The sequence below is a fragment of the Oryzias melastigma genome, linkage group LG8 (assembly GCF_002922805.2).
Source record: "Oryzias melastigma strain HK-1 linkage group LG8, ASM292280v2, whole genome shotgun sequence".
NCBI lineage: Eukaryota > Metazoa > Chordata > Actinopteri > Beloniformes > Adrianichthyidae > Oryzias > Oryzias melastigma.
This window is the reverse complement of record NC_050519.1, coordinates 23,592,249-23,612,026: the sequence shown is the minus strand read 5'-3', so window position 1 is coordinate 23,612,026 and position 19,778 is coordinate 23,592,249. Positions and strand designations below refer to the sequence as shown.

General features: G+C 40.8%; 1 protein-coding gene across 1 annotated transcript; it reads left to right on the top strand.

The window, feature by feature from the left end:
* The first annotated feature begins 554 nt into the window (after nucleotides 1-554).
* aoc2 (amine oxidase copper containing 2) lies at nucleotides 555-19,522 on the top strand. Its single transcript, XM_024291619.2, has 5 exons — nucleotides 555-2,174; nucleotides 6,157-6,275; nucleotides 11,197-11,363; nucleotides 18,627-18,759; nucleotides 18,855-19,522. The coding sequence occupies exons 1-5, from the start codon at nucleotides 599-601 to the stop codon at nucleotides 19,143-19,145; spliced, it is 2,286 nt and encodes a 761-aa protein (XP_024147387.1). The 5' UTR covers nucleotides 555-598; the 3' UTR covers nucleotides 19,146-19,522.
* The last annotated feature ends 256 nt before the right edge of the window (nucleotides 19,523-19,778 follow it).

Below are 19,778 nucleotides of genomic sequence, written 5' to 3'. Positions count from 1 at the left end.
AACAACATGGTTTGTGGTTTTAGGCTTATTGAGAACTTGATTAAGTTGAGACCAGAACCTTTTTGGATCGTTCAAATTTTGAGCAAAACCCTCTTTGTAAAAAGAAGATTTTGCATTCCTTGTCTGTATCTTACAATAGTTCCGAAGAGATTTGTATGATTCCCAGTCAGTGGGGTCTTTTGAAGCATTATATTTTTTCCAAGCCCGGTCCCTTTTTCTGTAAAGATTAAGCAAATCAGAGTTTATCCACGGCAGATGCCGCCCTATTCATACGAATCGTTTTCAGAGGAGCATGTTTATCAATAACATTGGACCCTTCTGAGTAAAAATAGGTCCATGCATCCTCTGCATATGGTATAAGCTGAAACCTATGTTCACAAGACCGTTTATAAATAATTCAATGTTCATTTGTTTTGTATTATATGCAACAAATGAAGAGTTAAGTTCCACACAAACAGGCAGACACAAATGTTCTGAGACTGTTTTCTCTCCATCCTCCTCCTTCTTTCAGGAGGGAGGGGTAACGGAAACCCTCCGAACTCTGCCAGACCTCCCCGCTGCGCTGCGCTTCCTCCTCCTCACTTTTGGTCCGCGCGCAATGGTGGAGCGAAAAATGAGCCCCGTTTTGAAATGGGCGCTGGTGCTGTTTGCCCTCGCCTCGGTCATTCTCAACATCGCTCTGATCGTCGTCCACTCAGGCAGGACCCCCAGATGCTCCGCGCAGCGCGTCCGCCCGCTGCTGGCCAAACATGACGAGCGCAGCGTCGTGTTCGCGGATCTGTCCCAGGAGGAGTACCTGCAGGTCCAGACCTACATGCTGCAGCAGAAGGGCTTGGAGATAAGCACCAAACAGACCACGAAACCCTCGGAAAACTTTCTGTTTCTGGTCGACCTCTTTCTCCCCAAAAAGGTGGATGTTTTGGCGTTCCTGGATGGGAAAGGCCCTGCGCCGGAGAGGCAGGCGACAGTCGTGGTCTTCCACGGATCCACGGGCTTCATCAAGGAGTACGTGGTGGGACCTCTTCCCAACCCGACTCACCACAGAGACGTTACGCAGGAGAAGTACCACATGGAGCTGCCTATAACCAAGCGTCTGGTGACGGTCGGAGAGTACGCGTTAATGTTCGAGTTCTTTGAAAGGGAAGTTTTCTCCAAGCTGAAGAAAGTCATGCAGGAAAGCTTCGGCGTGGGTCCAAACAGAAAACTCAACGCCTTCGAGCAAATGCCCCGCGGGGTCCGGTCCGGTGACAGGCAGACCTGGGTGTCTTTCTTCCGAGACATGAGCGGGATGTACATCCACCCGGTGGGCTTCGAGGTGCTGCTCAACCACCAGAGCCTGAACGCGTCCCGCTGGACGGTGGAGCGCCTGCTGTATAACGGGCTCTACTTTGACTCCGTGGAAGAGCTGAACCAGGCGTACGAAGAGGGGCGGGTTGACAAAATCGTTTACAAAGAGTCTCCAGACTACGGCTCTCTGAAGCCGAAGCCCGGGCTCCAGCAGCAGGTCGGCCCGCAGCAGTTCTCCGCGGAGGGGAAGCGCTTCAGCGTCAGGAACAACCACGTCGTCTACCTGGACTGGAGCTTCGCCTTCGGGCTGAGCGCGCTCACGGGCATGAGGGCGTTCGACGTGCGCTTCAGGGGCGAGCGGATCATCTACGAGCTGAGCGTGCAGGAGGCCATGTCGGTGTACGGCTCCGTCACTCCGGGCATGATCGTCACCAAGTTTCTGGACTCGAGCATCGGCATCGGGCGCTTCGCGCACGAGCTGGTGCGCGGAGTTGACTGTCCTTACGACGCCACGTATGTGGACTCGGTCCGCTACATCGACACCCCCAAACCCGTGAGGTTCCGGAACTCCATCTGCGTCTTCGAGCACAACATGGGCCAGCCTCTGCGGAGGCACTTCGCGGACTTCTTCCACCACAGCTACGGAGGAATGGCCAACAGCGCGCTGGTGTTCCGGACCATCACCGCCATCGGGAACTACGACTACATGTGGGATTTCATCTTCTACCAGAGCGGCTCCGTGGAGGCCAAGGTGCACGCGACCGGATACATCTCCTCCTCCTACATGGTGCGCGGCAGCCTGAAGCATGGACACCAGGTCGCGGAGAATGTTCTGGGCAACATTCACACCCACTTCATCAACTTCAAAGTGGACCTGGACGTGAGTGGTGAGAGGCACACCTCACGCACGCGTGCACGCACACACGCGGTTTTTATTTTTTAACTTTTTGTGATCTAAGAAACAACAATGATCTAAAGATGTAGCTTAAAAGCGCATTTAATTCCAGTTGTATGTGCATCAGTTAAGATGATTCAGATTTGCATTAGTCAATTCATCCATCCATCCATCTTCTTGTCCGCTTCTTCCCTTTCGGAGTCACGGGGGTTCCGGAGTCTATCCCGGCTACTGAAGGGCGAAGGTGGGGTTCACCCTGGACAGGTCACCAGTCTGTCTCAGGGCCTCAATCACACACATTCACTCTCACATTCACACCTAGGGACAATTTAGAGTCACCAATTAACCTATGAAGCATGTTTTTGGACGGTGGGAGGAAGCCGGAGTCCCCGGTGAAAACCCACGCATGCACGGGGAGAACATGCAAACTCCACACAGAAAGGTCCCAGTTGATGTTTGTCAGATCCCCCAGCCGTGAGGCAAGGGCGCTATCCACTGCACCACCATGCAGCTCAATACGTAGTTGTAGAAGCTAATTTTTCTTTTAACACTTCTGGTAAATCTCCTGTCCTGGGATAGGATCTCTCCCTCCTTTCAATTCAATTCAGTTTTATTTATATAGCCCAAAATCACAAAAAATGTCTCATTGGGCTTCATGCAGGTAATTTTACAGATGCAGAGGTTAGTCATGCAGGCACCCCCAAGGTTTTGCTCTTCTTTAGACTGTTTAGTCTTTAGCCATTTTGTCATATTTTATGACTAATTTTCGACATCTGTAAAATTACCGGCATGAAGGCCAACGAAGCAATTTTTCTTTTTGATTTTCGGCTATATAAATACAATTGAATTGAACTGAACATGAACATAAATATTTTTTTTAAAACTGGTCATGGGAGGAGTCGATAAAACAAGCTCAGCAAGCTTTCTTAACACATTAGTTTTCATAAACTAAAAAGTGACCAACATTGTTTAGATCTTATTAATGAATGATGGTCTGCTTGGTGAGGATTTTTGAAAAGAAACAATAATAGGAAATGAGAAGGTCATAGAAAATAAAGTAAATGATGATAAGTGAGTGAAGACAGATTTGTGCAGGTATGAGAGGTTTGGGAGGGGAGGCATCAATGCTACCACAATCACTTTCTTTCAGCTAGCATAACGTTTTATGCTAAAACACTTTACAATTAGAAATAATCATAGTTTGTGATTGATTTTTTGACATTTTTGTACATTTTGTTAAAGATAATACAAAATTCACATCTAAATCAATTTTTTTTATCAGTAACTATAATATACGTGTCAGGAGTCAGAGCTCTGGTCACTGGCAGGAGCCATCTCCAGAGTACTAACACACTACATCTCCCAGCAGCCCCATTGCACACTTCCCAGATGCTGCTCAGCCGACACTCATTGACAATCATCCACATGATTCTTAAGCAGCACACAGAGTCTCACTCAGTGTAAAGTCTTGTTTGTGTCACTCTGCCTGCTTTACTGAGTGTTTCTATCTGGACCTGATCTTCTGGTTCTGATCCTGATCCTGATTTATCTCTGTTTGCCTGCTGTCTGCCTGCTGTGGTGGAAAGATGTTGAATCTGATGGAAGAGCAGACACAATTCAAGATTAACACAAGTGTTTATTAACAACATCAGAAAAATACACGCGGTGCACCTGAGCGTGTAGGGAAGCTCTGTTAGAGGGTTTCAACGAACTGACGGGACCCAAGCGTTTTATAGGGCTGGTCAAGCCACCTTCAAAGCAATGGTCAGGACATGTCACAATGCCTGACCTTCTTGGTTGATCATTATCTCAGAGGCCTCTGCTTTCTGCATTTGTCTCAGGGTCAACATGTTATTTATGCCTTTACACCCCTCGGTTAAGGAGGATGTCATGTAAGGCAGTGTTTTTCAACCAGTGTGCCGCGGGACAGTAGTGTGCCGTGAGAGATGGTCTGGTGTGCCGCGGGAAATTACCCATTTTCACATATCTAAAACATTTACCATCACTATGGTATACGCTCTGTGTTCATCCAAACGGCCCTGATTTAACACTGGTAGATAGTTTGGAATATGCAAGATGGTAAAAAACATTTTTCTTTCATTTTATAAATAATTTTTTAATCAGAATGATGTTACCGCAATCTGGCCTCAAAACTAGCTGCAAGCTCTGCTTTCAGAAAAGTCCCGCCCCCTTCAGCTGTCTCCGCCAATCATTGTTGGAGGGTTGATCACATGTCATCAATCTGACCTATCAGAAGTTGTTAACGTCCTCACTTCCTTGTTCTGATTCGGCTCATAAAGTCTCTCAGTTCCAACACAAATAACAGCTAAAGCTCGTGTTTAGCGGTGTAGCTTCCTGCAGGATCCGACGTCAGACAGTTTAAAAAGTGAACAAAAGAATGAAGTTCAGAAACGACAGTATGCCAGCATCTGCATGAGTTTATGCACTACATCCCCCATGATGCTTTGGGTTAAAGAAGTGTGGTGCGGTGCGGTGGCTGGGGGGCGCGGGACGACCGGGGATCATGCCATTTCAGTTAGTTACTAAACAGCTGATCGGAGGACACCGTCAGTGAACGTGACATCCACACACAAAGAGAAAATATTTAATTAAACCTCAAGAATTGTGATGGAAAAATATTTAACAGAGATAAAAAGAAATAGAGAGAAAGAGAGTGCGCGCGAAGCAGCACAAGAGCCAAACAGAGAGAGAGATAATGCAAAACGTAAAGAAAACGAGAGACATTAAAAAAGAAGATAAAAACTGGAATCATTTGACTTTTCTTGATAGTATGAAGGAACTGTCTGCAGGAAATATTCTATAAGTATATATATTCTGTATATATTTATGGCTCCACAATCAACCTGTCCAGACACCTGAGAACTGAGAGAATCTTCTCTAAAACAGAGCAGATCATCACTGAGAGAAGAAACAGATGACATCCTCAAAGCTGAAACTCTTTTCTTTCTTAATGTCAATGTGAATAAAAGTCTTGATTTAGTGGTTTTTGCACAATTTAATTTGTATTTGGGTTGTGGTTGCAGAGTTTTGTGTTGTTCACTTCAGATGTGTTTAAAAGGAAAAAAGCTTTAAATGTGTAGAGTTAAAAACTGAATAGTTAATAGTTAGTTCTTTTATCATTAATTTTGTACATTCTATCTGGAAGGGATAAATAACAGCATATACATAATTTACACTTTATATGAAAAAAAACATATTTACATCATGGATTTTGTGCATAATCCTACATAGTAGTTGATAATAAATTAAATATAGCAAAAACAACCTAAAAATCCATTTGATAGCAGAAAGAGTTGCTGTTTACAGAGAGCTAATGCAACAGAACTGAATCTCTGATAAGAGCCACCTAAAAGGTGAAATGGTCATCTGTAGGATACAGCTAGGGTTAGCATTTTAAAATACATTTAGACAATGATAAGAATAAAACAATTTCTTTCATAGAGAGAGAATGTCTGAGAATATCTGAGAATGCATTCAGAGGCACGTGTTAATGAGCACACTAGGTTTATTCAAAGGTTACAGAGCTTCATTGAAAGGTTACATATAAGAGTAAAATGGAATTAGAATTTAATCAAAAATATTTTCTTACACTGCTGTCTGCCTGCTGTCTGCCTAACGTCTGCCCTGACCCTCACCTGGACTCTGACATCTCAAGAAGAGACTAGAGATGTCAGAGTCCAGGTGACATCTAGTCTCTTGGATGATCCCATGCTCGTGATTGACCTCTGCCTGTCTGGCCCTGATTTAGCTTTGTGGACTTTTAACTGTGCTTCATTCCTGTCTGAACTAGTAAACCAGCTGCAGGTGGAACCAGCTGTCTGCCCGTTTCTGACAATATGCATTTTTATTATTGATGGCCATTGATTCAAGATCAACTTTATTTACTCCCGCAGGGAAATTCGGTAAAATGATGACTCTAACATGTAAACTAAACCCTTTCTTTTCTTTTGAAGGTGTGAAGAATGTGTTCCAGACCAAAGACATGGAGTTTGTGAATGTGTCCCTACCATGGATTCCTGACCACTTCGCCATGATTCCTCAATTGGTGGAGAAGCAACTCAAGACAGAACAGGTCACATATGATTAGCTTTTGCTTTCATCATTGTTGTTTTTCTCTGTGCTTTAAAAAGGGTTTGTTAGGTTATTTGAACAACTGCTGATAAATCAGCATGACTTTTCCTGACACATTTACCTTAATTGACCATCTCTTGGGTGCATGAAAGTACCTTCTTTTAAGAAACATCACTGTTTTTCACAACCACTTAAATCTAACAGCAAATGTCTCTAGTTGGTAACCCTTGTGCTGTCGTAGGCATGATTACATTCAAAGTGGGGTCATCTGAACCCCACAAGCCTGCACAAGGCACATGTAGCTCTGAGCTTCTCTCATCGTTGAGGCAGTAGAATCAGATTTTCTGCTGGGGGGTCTCTCTAAATATGATGCGTTATATTTATAATAACTAATATAATAATTCTCTCAGTAGTGAGTGATTTGTGGGAGAAGGGAATCACCTCATGCATGTACAATGAAACATGATCGGGAATACAATAATTTGGTGTCATCTGCCAAAATTGTCCCAAGATGTTGTTTAACAAAATGTGTACCCAACCAGATAGTAAAGTCATGTGACCAGTTCAAAGGTAAATGGTGTATACTTGTATAGCGCTTTTCTACCTTTTTGAAGGCCTAAGGCGCTTTACACTCACAGACACATTCACTCTGCTGGTGGCTCCCCTGCTGAACACTGGCCCCAACCTTCCCCCAGCGGGAATTTGGGGTTCCATATCTTTCCCAAGAATACTTTGACATATGGGTGGGTAAGGCGGGAATCGAACCTTCAATCATCAGATCAGAAGTTGACTGTCCTACCACTGCACCACGGCAGCCCCAGTTAAGTGAAACTTTTTGATTATTACTGATAGACTCATACACAGTATGGAGGACTTAAAGAGCCTACATCGAATGGAATAGAATAATTTATTACGGACTCAAAGTCCAAACAACAAGACCATAAGAAACAAACAAAAACTCATACATAAAAGGTCCTGTGTGTGTGTGTGTGTGTGTGTGTATGTATATGTGTGTATATATATATATATATATATATATATATATATACACACACACATTAAATTATTGAATAAATGTGTCATTAATTATTTAAAATTGGCATTAAATAAATAAAAGTAAAAATCAATAGATGTTGAAATATATGTGGCATTAAAATATTAAAATAGCACATTTAAATATTTCATGACATATTTAATTATTTCATGGCCCAGTATAGACTAAAAGAGACAAAATGAAATAAATATATTTAATATGAAATATTAAATAAATGTGTCATCAATTTTTTAAAACTGGCATTAAATAAATACTAAACTCCGTTCACTCTGGTTGTGGAGCTTCGACACTCAGACGGTCGATCAGCCGGTCATAAAGGCTGATCATCATTAGGTCTTCTTACCGCTGAGATGACCCCACCCTGACATTGATGCAGGATCCCTCCCATGACAAAGATGGACAGGATTTCATGTCTACCACAGGCGCCAGAGAAGATAAAAAATCTTTGGAAAAAAAGGTCAGTGTGCTGTCCTGTGGGTCCAGATGACCCTACTGTGAATGTAAACATGTCTAGGATAACACAACGGTTAAAACGAGCGTTCATGAACACGTTTGTCTCAGTGCTGATTGGGCCTATTGCAATTGTAACTTGTTAGAGGACCAATTTTTTTCTTTAAGTGGTCAATTTGGCACATCACTGAAACAAAGTAATGGTGTTTCTTATCTAGGGAAGGGAGTGCAACTCACAGATTTATCCTTTAACTGAAGGAGAGGTGCAGTTATCTCTTCTTGAAATGTGTCACACAGGTAAATATTTGTGACTTAGAATTTTGCACTTTGTGCAGCCAAGAGTTAAAATGATGACACAGACCCTTTACAAAAAATGAGAATATCAAGGAATTAAGTTGATTTTTTTTATTGAAAAAGGACAGATCAGATGTAAAAAAAATAGATACTACAAACAGCATGTATCATAATGATTTTAACAGAAGCTAGTTGGTAGTATACTGGATGTTCTTAGCTGGTCTTTTTTTAGTTTACAGTTTTGAGAAAAAAAAGTAAAATTCCAGAAATAAAAAAACAGTCATTGTTAAAATAATATAAACCATCTTAAAAATCACGATGACATCAAAAGAATAAAAAGTCACACTAAATTAACCTGTTAACACATGTAGACAGCACTGCTGCTGATAAAATCAAGACTTTGTTTTTTAAAGAGACTCAAACTGGACACAGACTTCAGATCAGTGGGAAGATCCAAAGTCTCACACCTTTCACAGAAAGCAGTCTGAGCAAAACAAGCTTTGTAGAAGGAGATCTTACAAGTTCCACTAGAGACAGCTCTGGTTGATCTACTGAAAAGTGTTTTCATTTTCATAGTACAGTTACAAAAAATAATGTTAATGGACTATAGGTTCAGGGCCCATAGTTTAGTTCATTTCTATAATTTATTTGTGTATTCTTGCATACATTGGAACGGTAAATAGTGCGCATACATTAATAATCCGAAAGCACGGATTATATTAATTCGAGAGCACAATTTATCAATCCGAGAGCACGAATTATCAATTTGAGAGCACGCTTTATTAATCTGAGAGCACGAATTAGTAATCCGAGAGCACAGATTATTAATCCGAGAGCACCGATTATTAATTTGAGAGCACAGATTATTAATTTGAGAGCACCAATTATTAATCCGAGAGCACAGATTATTATTATTATTACCGCTGGCCCCCGAGGGGCTCCGTACATTGGGGTTCTAGTTCATAAAACCCACAAAAACAGGATTTCACAAAATTAGAAAATTGTGGAAAAATCTCAATTCACTTCTCAGTTTTTGCAATAAGATAAAGACAAAGATTATGATTGCATCAACAACATATGTTCAAAAAGAACTGTACATCTTCAATCCTTTTATAGTATGGATAGGGCCTGTTGGAATACGAAATCTGCATCTCCATTCAGATCCTCGGCTCAGGGAGTCTGGAAGTCCTCTCGAACATACAGTGTATCAAAGTCAAGGCCCAGGGGCCGGATCCTTTTATTTTATTGTTATTAACGCCCCGATGTTATCTTGCACTTATTTCTAACTTGTATAACTTTGACAAAATATAATTTTATTGAGAGTAAAATGTTGAAAGTTATTGAAAGTTTACATTGATTTATTCTGGGATAATATTCCTGCCTTTTTATTATTCACAACTATATTATGGTTTTATAAGTGGGCATTCACGATAAATATCGTCAGATCGCCCAGCGCTAGCTTCAGCGTTTTCAGCTATAGTGACTTTAGGTATCAATTTCAGCATCTTTAGCTATCAGCAGTAACACTAGCATTATCACAGGTAATGCAATATATACACTTCACAATTGTTAAAAAGTTACAGATGTAAAGTGTCAAAAATGTAGTTTTAGAGTGTTCAATAAATTTTTATCCTGTTCGGCGTGCGACCTAAGGTGTGTTTTGGAGTTAGGCCCACTGCAGGATTGAGTTTGACACCCCTTCTCTACAACATTCTGATAGCGGCTGGGTGGCTCAGTGGAGCCCCGGGTTCGATTCCCAGGGTTGTCCACTGATCCCCACCCAGATTGGGTCCTTAGTCAAGACCCTTGACGCTGCTGCCTAACTGGGTCCCTGTGCCCCTCAAGTACAGGGTTGTGTCAGGAAGGGCATCCGGGGTAAAAACTCTGACAAATCACTGATGAGAAACAGTGGGTGCTGTTACGCTGTGGCGACCCCGAAAGGGATAAGCTGAAAGTGAACTGTTAGAAAATATTTTTGTGGGGGTGCAGTGAGTCTAGCCACAATATGTGCAAAAGTCTGCTCAAACTAGTTCTAACCGCTTTTTAAGCTTCAGCTGCTTATTCCCTCATCCTGCATGTCTCCGCTGAAGGACAACTCCTGAGATAAACACTGACGGTCAGAACTTGTGCTCAAAATCAAGGTCTTTTTCATCTGCTCAGTAACTTTCCATCGCCAAATATGGTGTTGTTCCTGTTTTCTATGCAAAGTTAATAAAAGCCTATTGTACATCGTGGGGCGGTGGGCAGTTGGACGAAGACAGGCTGTTAACCTGTTCTCTCTTCTCCACCGCCTCCCTTTTGCAAAAGAATGTTTTGAAGTGGAACTGGACTGGTTCGTGTTTTTATTCACTCTGGAGAGAGTCTTACATTTTTATTCCTAACATGAACTACCCTCTACAACATTCTGATACAATGTTGCAGTGACTTTCAATTAAAGAAAGCAGAGTTGACCAACATCAGTGCTGGACATTGCATCCCAGATCTGGACAGACTATGGATTTCACACTGGACCTCCAGCATCTTGGGTTTTGGTCCTCACCAGTCTTGGACCTTAATTCCTGAATGAAAGACACACTTTACTTTCATCAGGACCTTGGACCTCTGGCCAGTACTTCTTCTCCTTTGTCCAGTTGAGACGTTTCCTCTGTTGGTCCAGGCTTAGAAGTGGATCCAGACAGTTGTAGCTCATCTCCTGAATGTGCCTGAATCTGATGGTTTTTGAAGCTGTTCCTCCACCTCATTCCTCTTTCTGGATGTCTGCAGGTTCTTGAATCTGGTCCTTTTGATAATCGTCTGAAGGCCACAGTTGTGTCTTTTGCTGCTGACACATTTTGTCCTTCCATTAGACTCTCTGTTGATCTGCTTGGACTCAGTGCTCTGTGAACAGCCAGCATCCTTAGATATGAACTTTAGTGGCTTATCCAGGCTATGGAGAAGATCATTGATGGACTTCTGGATAGTTGTCAAGTCTGAAGTCTTCCCCTTATTGAGACGTTTGAACAAAACTGACTAACATGTCATTTGAAGTTCTTTGTCAGGTCGCTTAGTAGTTGCCTAGTTTGTAAATGTTGTACGAGACATATTGACTTTGATTTTTTTTCTTTTCTCTGTGAATCCTCTCCAGGAGGCAGCCCTGCGTTATGACACCAAGACACCCCGTTACCTCCACATTGCCAGCAATGCAACCAACTCCTGGGGCCATCAGCGATCCTACAGACTGCAGGTCTTCAGTTTTGCAGGGGATCATCTGCCCGAAAGTCAACCTGAGGAAAGGTCCATGTCCTGGGCCAGGTAGAAGATGATGATGGTTTACACATGCACACTGGCTCACACACACCCACACACACACACCCACACACACACACAGGGTAATATAACTGTCAACAAAGAAATACACAAAGTTTTGCACAAATTAGTACTTTGTGGACAACTTTGCAAAAAAAGTAAAAACAACATTTAGTTTAATGTTTAACACGAATATTTTAAGCCTTCAAAGTTATTGTTCCTCGTTAGTATCAATCAATCAATCAATCAATCAATCAACCTTTACTTATTGCTGCACATAAAAACAATAAGAACAAAAATTTTAAACTATAAAAGACACAAAGAAACAAGCAATTTACATTAATCAATCATACCACCACCCACCCACTCGACATATGCACATATTCATTCTAACACCCACCCAAGAGACCCACCTCAGCCTCACCCCCATCCCCCTGGCATGAGCCTCAACCTTTCATATGAAAACATTAAAACGTGGAATAAAAAACTGAGTAAACAAAATATGGCTTGGCACTGCGGTAAAAGAAACAGTATTGTCGGGATCCATTCATATCCAGGGCCAGCAGCCCACATAGGGCATCACCACAGTGCCCACCCAGCCCAGAACGCAAAGGGTAACACCCCACAGCACTTAGCCATGGGGCAGAGCCCCGTCCACCCCAGCCGAGGTGAGCGCCGTGGCAATCCAACCCCAGACAAAGCTAGCTAAACCCTGGAATAAACGGATCTCTAGAGGAAACATTAAAAAGACTAAAATCGAATAAAATTATTAAAAGGATAAATATAAAAAAGGAGTAAAACTATCAATAAAAATAAAGAAATGTCATAAATATGATAAGAAGTGGTGTTAATAGCAACAATGGAAATAAAAGAATCATCTAAAAGCCAAGGTAAAAAGATGTGTTTTATTCCTCTTCTTAAAAACTTAAAAATGTTGTCCAATATCGGCCGATATTTATCGGTAACCGATATTATTGTGCAACACTAATTTTTTTCTTTTTGCCCCTTACAAACTGTTTGTTTTCCAAGGGAAAAATTGTAACCTTAAGAAAAAAAAACAGCATAAGCAGATTAAGCCTCAGATCTCCATGTTCTCCTGGTGAGTAGCTGGTAGTGGAAGATCAAGTCTTTGAGGAGCTGATCTGTTTTTTTTTTCTATTAGTAATGATATGCTCTGCTGTAAATTCTTTCTTTGTATTATCAATTTCCAGAGTCTCTCACTGTCTTTCTCTCATTCTTGGTTCCTGACAGACTGCTTCGCAAGCGCACGCAGTCAGTGCCCCCCGCCCTAACTCGCCATGTGCACCCGCGACGGGGTGACTATTCATGCACATCTTGAAGGGAAATTAGTCAGAGAGGACAAAAGAGAGATAATTAAAGAGAACACAACTCACGGAAAAAATCAGAGGGGAAAGGGTCACGTCGTTTTCCATGACTGGTGTCACTGTAGATTGGTCAAAGTTGCGGTGAAAATAAAAAGTTGCAGGGTGTGCAGCAAATCGCGGGGTTTGCTTGGACTTGCGTTAATAGTTGTGATCACAACATTGGGATATTCTGGAGGGTCTGAATAGAAGAAGAATCTCCTCCTGCTGTTACCTGTGTGAGCTGAGCGCATGTTCATAAACCCGCGTACCCGACCGGTGTGAGAGCACCATGAACCGGGTTGAACATTCAGTGCGCGCTCAGTGCGGGCCCAAGTTGTGGGTAGAGCTCAAGACCCGACTTCGGCCAGGAATTCTGGTGTGCACGTGTTTGCTTTGACTTTTCATTGTGTGTAAGCACACTAACAGGTGCGCCTGCATGGAAAGCTGTCAAATCGATTTGATTTCCTGCTTCATCTTTCATCTACATCTTTGAATTTGAATCGGTTTTGAGCTTTTTTTTTTTCTCGATGAATTGTTACATCCTCAAGCATCATCATGACAAAGATGAGGATTTGGAAGAAGATTTGGTTACAGAAAGCTTGGTTCTTCTTTTTGAACCATAGAAGAAAGTAGTCAGTCTGAAACTCCACCTACTTTTCAAAGGTCATTTTCACACTTTTAGGGACTTTAAGGGTCCGACCGGCTCGCTTCATGATTCTGGCCTAAATTATGACTCCACCACCTTTGTACTAGCGTCACAGCTTTGTTGAGACCATATACAGTCTATGGTTGAGACATGGCGGCCACCTACAAACCACACACTACTCCATCCAGGGCTGCAGGGAACTCATCTGTGAGCCAGACTGTTTCAAAATAGACATGTCTGAGATGACTTTTGTCTTGCCTGGATCGTCAGTGAGACCAGGCGGCTGCAGGCGGGGGCAGGAAAGGCGCCTGAGATGAAGACGAACACTGAGCTGCAGCGAGACTGAATCACAGCAGGAAGATGGGGTTGTCTTTTGAATTTTAATGTTCCTCTCTCCTTTAGTATGAACTGTGCTATTATGTCTTTCATATTATTTTTAACATCTGTCTGCGGACAACAGATGAAAAATAGCCACTAGGTGATTGTGCACTGTCCCAGAAAAATAAATAAAATCAAAATTAAAGTGAACTTTAGAGGCAACAATAATACACATAATTGCAGATGATTTGAAATCTGGTTTATTTTTACATCTGATTCACTACTTTCTAGAAAGTGACAAAATACACAGATTTCCTTCATTTAACACCATCAATTACAAGAAGTGTCAGGACACCGTTTCCCACAATGCATTGTTTTGTAGTCATCAAGGTGGCTTGCAGTCTGCACAGTACCAATAGGCGTGTTTGAGATCCCCAGCGCCTCGCCTGCATCGTCGGTGAGACTAAGCTGCTGCAGGAGGGGGCGGAGAAAGGCGCCTGAGATGAGGGGGAACGACGAGACTGTACGAGATCAAGGAGTTGGGGGTTGTCCTTACCATTGTCTGAAAGTTAATAAGCCACTCCTCCTAGTATGATTTGTGCTGTTGTGTCTTTTATATTATTTTTTTTACATATTTTAGAGTAAAACTGTTGATAAAATAGCCGCGGGATTCATTGCATGTGCACTGTCCCAAATAAATAAATAAAATGAAATTAAAGTTAAGTTTTAGAGGCAACAATAACAAATATAACCACAGATTATTTGAAATCTTGTTTATTTTTTTCATCAGTGATTCACTACCTTCCAGAAAAAGTAAAAAAATACAAAGATGTCCTTCATGTCCTTCATTTAGCGCCAGTTATTTTACACCGAACTACAAGAACTGTGGACACCGTTTCCCACAATGCATTGTTTTGTAGTCATCACGGCGGCATGCAGCCAGCGCAGTACCTATTTTCTGGCTGCGCTGGCTTAGGAAGGCGCCTTGAACCCGCCCCTTTCTCGCGATACTTCGTGATGGCGCACATTTGACATCAGTGCAAGAAACTAACCAACATGCACCGCAATCCAGGCCATCTGCACAGCGCCTGGGGATCTCAAACACACCTAATTTTCTGACTGCGCTCATAGACTGTGTATAAGAATAACTGGACAGAGCAAGCCCCCCTCCTTCCGTGTTCCATATAGGAAGTACCACTGGGTTGCAAAAAGGCCAAAGTCCCATTGACTTCCATTGAGAAACAGACAGTTATTTCTCAGTCATTTTATATGTCAGAATAATCATTCTTCCTCTGCTGCTTTCTGATTAACTTCTTTTTTCTAATCCTAATTTTTTTAAAGATTTTTTTCCATTATCACAAGTTATTAGAGTTATAAATTGACCAATCAGATGGCTCAATAAGCGTTTGTGGGTCTGACGTCGACCGTCTGGGGGGTTTGATTGACAGATGACGGGTAGCCAATGGGAGCAGACTTCATCAATGGGTCCGTGAAGACCTTTTAACACCTACTTTACAATTCAACAATGTACCAATCATTGTCCTACTGTTGTTTTCCTCAATGGAATGTACCGATGCAGCAGTTTAAAACAACAAGAGGAGCATGCTGTCGACATTTTTAGATGAGGATTTACTCTGTAGAAATAGATTTCACTCTGAGGTTATGTGCTTTGGACTTTTTTGTTTGATCAATGTTCGTTTTTCTTTTTTTCACTGTTTTGATTGTAGCTTATAACTCTATAAATTCATCTCTTCGCCGCACTTTTCCAGCTTCAGCCTGAATTAGACGCAGACGTCTGAGGAGCGCGAGACAAACTTGAAAGGACCTGGTCGTATTTTCAAACAGAAAAAAGATCCAGCTGTTCACTTGTTAGGATGGTTATTTATTTTAAATACCGGTGAATGTGCTTCTCACGTGCATCTGATCAGACTGTAACCTGAAGTGACAAGTTGCGGCGCGTCACCCAAATGCTCCTTTTATCTCGACAAAAAGGAATAAATGTAAGTAAATCCCAAAGGACCGCTGACAGAATCAAATGTTGGGATGGTTCTCCCTCAAAGGCTTCAACAATGACTTGTACAATTCTCCCGAGCCGCCATTATTAAAGTAGAAGCTGTTTACATCCGCGGTCTCGTGGTCGAGGCGTGGAAAGAGGCAGACGGTTGCAATAAACTCACTCCTGATTGGCGACAGTACTTCCTGTAGATTCCATGACTCAGCTATGACTCAGACCAATCGCTGAAGATTGGTTGCAAATGGCGATATCCGTTTCAGGAAGTGACGGTGAAAGCGGCGGCCTACTTTCGCGAGGAGAGGAAGTAATGCATTTCCAATGGGGGACCTCGTGGCTCGCTCAGTCCATTATTTTTACAGTCTATGGCTGCAATGACTTTGGTTGGCGCCTTGAACCCGCCCCTTTCTCGCGATACTTTCCTAAAATATTCAAGGTTTTCTTATCTTATCCAACTCATTGACCTACTTCAGTCTTTTCAGCAGCAGAGATCTTTTTTCTTTTGCATATTGCTTGACAATGTTGGTTTGTTTGTGGAACGTCCTTCTTTAGTAGAGCTGTGGATCATCGCTTGGTGGCGATCCGATTCGATTCACAAATCAAGCTCCACGATTTACAAATCGAATCACGATTCTTACTTTTTAATATAATGTTCATTGCTGTCTATGTTTATTTACTAGATGGATGAAAATTGAAATTATTTGTATTTAATCATCATGTATACCTTTTATTTAGAACAGGAGATCAGAATCAACAAAATTGATTTAAAAAACACAAAGATTCAGATAAAAAGACATTTTGTTTGTCATTTTAAACTTTTTTTTGGGTAAATCTTCTGGTTCACAACATAACATAAAAAGGCTAAAAATCGCTGCTGTTTTGGATCATTTAACAGCAAACCCTGAAAATGTTCTCCACAGTTTTCTATCCTCAAAGTTCTTCAATATTTTACGTTCTAAGCATCACACATTGGTGGAGAGTCCGTATGAAAAAAGTATTTTTTCCGCAGCAGAATCAGCTGATTCACGTTGATTACATCCACCTTTCAGCAGCACGAAGCTGTTTCTTCAGAATAAGATGGAGTTTCGTTAATTGCGTCAAATATTGAAGAGTTATCATAACCAAAAGAATGTAAACACTGGAGCTAAAGCTCCGATGTTAAAGCTAATTCATTGTTTCAGAAGTTATGTCTGTGAGCGGAACTTCAGTCTCAGTTTCTGAACGGAAAAAAAAAAAAACCTCTCGCTAGTTTTACTTTGAAAACCGGAAGCTTCACCGTCACGAAGATGTGTTTACTTCCGGTGGAAGTACCGCGGCTATTTCGGCTTTGTCTTAGTCTCTAAACTTAAAATCCTACTTTAATCTGCATTTCAAAGCAAAAATACATCGTCCTCAGATGATATTATGATCATATTTTACTACAATTTATAAAGATCGCAAATCAGCTATCTTGGACGTCGCAAATATCCGTACTCGAATTTTCTGGACAAAATCAAATCGCCAGTATCTGAGCAACCGGATACTCTTTACAGCTCTATAAGCAATTATGACAAACTTAATCTTTAATAGTCTCATGTGTCATGTTGTATATTATAAGACTTAATGTGTCTATTTATGAATAAGCGTTTAGTTTAGTTATTTACAAGGGTATGTATAATGGTAGGTGTATGTATATGTATTTTCCAATCAATTTCAGGACTAATTATCCCAAGTTTCATTCATCTGTGTTTAGATGTAGATGTGTATATATATCTGTTTGCTTGCTTGGTTTAATTTTATTTTTGTTTTGATTGTGTGACATACAGCAGGGGTCTGCAACCTTCAACACTCACACAGCCATTCGGGTCAATCTTAATGGACTAAACCCAGCAGGAGCCACAAAGTTTCACATCATCCTTTAGAAAAATAAAACACAGATTTGTATTTACGTTAATGCTACCCTTATGATAAATAAAAATGAACTACTTTTACATGAATAAAACATAAATGTAAAGAGAAAATACCCTTTTTATTATAACTTTTTCATGATTTCCTTTCAAAATAAAAGACCCCTTGTGCCACATAGAATCAGCTCAGTGCTGCCAATGTACTAGCAAGTAATGTAATGTCAATAGTGATAAAAAAAAAGTTTATTTTACTATTTGTGGTAGATCTCTTTCCAAAATACATGAATCTAACTCAAAAAATAAATCAGAGCCAATAATAACCCTCTCTGTTTTCCTCAACCCAAAAGACACTTAAATATGGTTCAAAAATAGAAAATCTGTCTTATATTTCAGTTTACCTTAATTCTGTTTGTGCCTTCTGACTTCCAATTGATTTTACTGTGGTACACGGCACACAAAAATACAATGTTTTGGCTCAGCACCGTTCCCTTTTAAAAACTACAAACTTTATTTTTCTTTAACCAGAGAGCCACAATGGAAGGATGAAAGAGCCGCATCCTGCAGACCCCTGTCATACTCCATTTCCAAATCCAAATTTAACATCTGAAGATGACATTTATATTTAGATTTGACATTTCGTCCTAATGTTTAGGTTTACATTTAGCTGAAATGTTTACATTTAAAATGTACATTTATTTTGTAACATTGATGTTAAATATTTACATTTAACTTTTATATTTAAGATTGGATATATGTTTAGTCTTGATATTTGGATTTATTACATACACATAACTTTACATTTGATTTTTAAATCTTGCATTTATTTTTAATATTAAATAAAGTTAGTCCTTCAAGACGCACATGAAGCTCTCTCATGAACCGTAGCATCAGAGTTCACTCTGCTTCCTAACATGTGCCTAGATGTCATCATCAAGCTCTACTGTTTTGTATTGGTTCTGTGTCACTGAACATAATGTAAGGTTTGAAACAGCATGATGTGATTTGTCCAAACTAAGTTCTGTATATTCCTGTATTTTTCCGAAGGTACAAGGTTGCCATCACTAAACACAAAGACCAGGAGCAAACCAGCAGCAGTCTTTACAGTCAAAACGATATGTGGGCTCCAGCTGTGGACTTCAGCAGGTATATTGAAGACAACGAAAACATTGAAAACGAAGTAGGTTCATCATGGATTTGATGTGAAAATTAATCGTATTATTTACACATATACAGTTTTAAATTAAACTCAAATGTTACATGATGCGCTTGCAGGACTTGGTTGCCTGGGTGACGACTGGTTTTCTACATATTCCTCATTCTGAAGACATTCCCAACACAGTGACAGTTGGTAATGGTGGGGGGGTCCTGCTGCGACCCCATAACTACTTTAACCAGGATCCGTCCATCCACTCTGTGGACGCGGTGTACCTTGATCCTGGTGCTGAGGAAAGCTGTGAGAACAACAGGATGGCCTGCTTTGCTCAAGAGACCTGTGGACCTGTCTTAGAACCCTTCACCTACCAGGGTTTTGACGGAGTCATGAAATTTGGAGAATGGTCTTAAATGACTGCAGAACCGCTTGTAGTAGCTGCAGAGAAGTGTTCTTTTGTCTTGTTTTATTGAGGCAGATGGACATATGTTTTCTAGTCTATGAAGTTTTATTTTCATTTAAAAAGTGTATTAATTTTTTTTTATCACCAACTTGTGACAGTAATTACTATGAGATATGTGTATTTTGTGATAGTCTTTGTTTTACATGTAATAGTTACATCTATCACAGCAAAGTCATTATTGGCAATTTAATGTTGATGATGAAATGTGGTATTTTTAGAAAACACACTTTTTAGGTGAGAAACATTTTAGCATGATCCAGTATACTGTGAGCTTGACAAACTAATTTTTGCACATACTTTTCTCCAATAAAAGAAACATGGAATATTTGTGTGTTTTGTTCATTTAAACACCATGAAAACAGCACACTTTCAGAAAGGGAAAGAAACTGCTTCATACAGCTGCACAAAATGGATGGATGGATGGATGGATGGATGGATGGATGGGTAGGTAGGTGGGTGGATGGATGATGGATGGGAAGGTAGGTAGATAGAAAGATGATAAATTTTATTCCAGACTCGTCCAATCAGTGAACAGGAACAAATAATCATTAAGAAGTAAGTTAAGAGTAATCAAAAGATAACT

What these genes read in the sequence shown, in the direction of transcription:
- aoc2 (XM_024291619.2), top strand. Translation starts at nt 599, where the DNA reads ATGGTGGAGCGAAAAATGAGCCCCGTTTTGAAATGGGCGCTGGTGCTG. An exon ending in AGCAACTCAAGACAGAACAG is followed by an intron (nt 6,276 to 11,196) that starts GTCACATATGAT and finishes AATCCTCTCCAG; the next exon opens with GAGGCAGCCCTGCGTTATGA. An exon ending in AGGTCCATGTCCTGGGCCAG is followed by an intron (nt 11,364 to 18,626) that starts GTAGAAGATGAT and finishes ATTTTTCCGAAG; the next exon opens with GTACAAGGTTGCCATCACTA.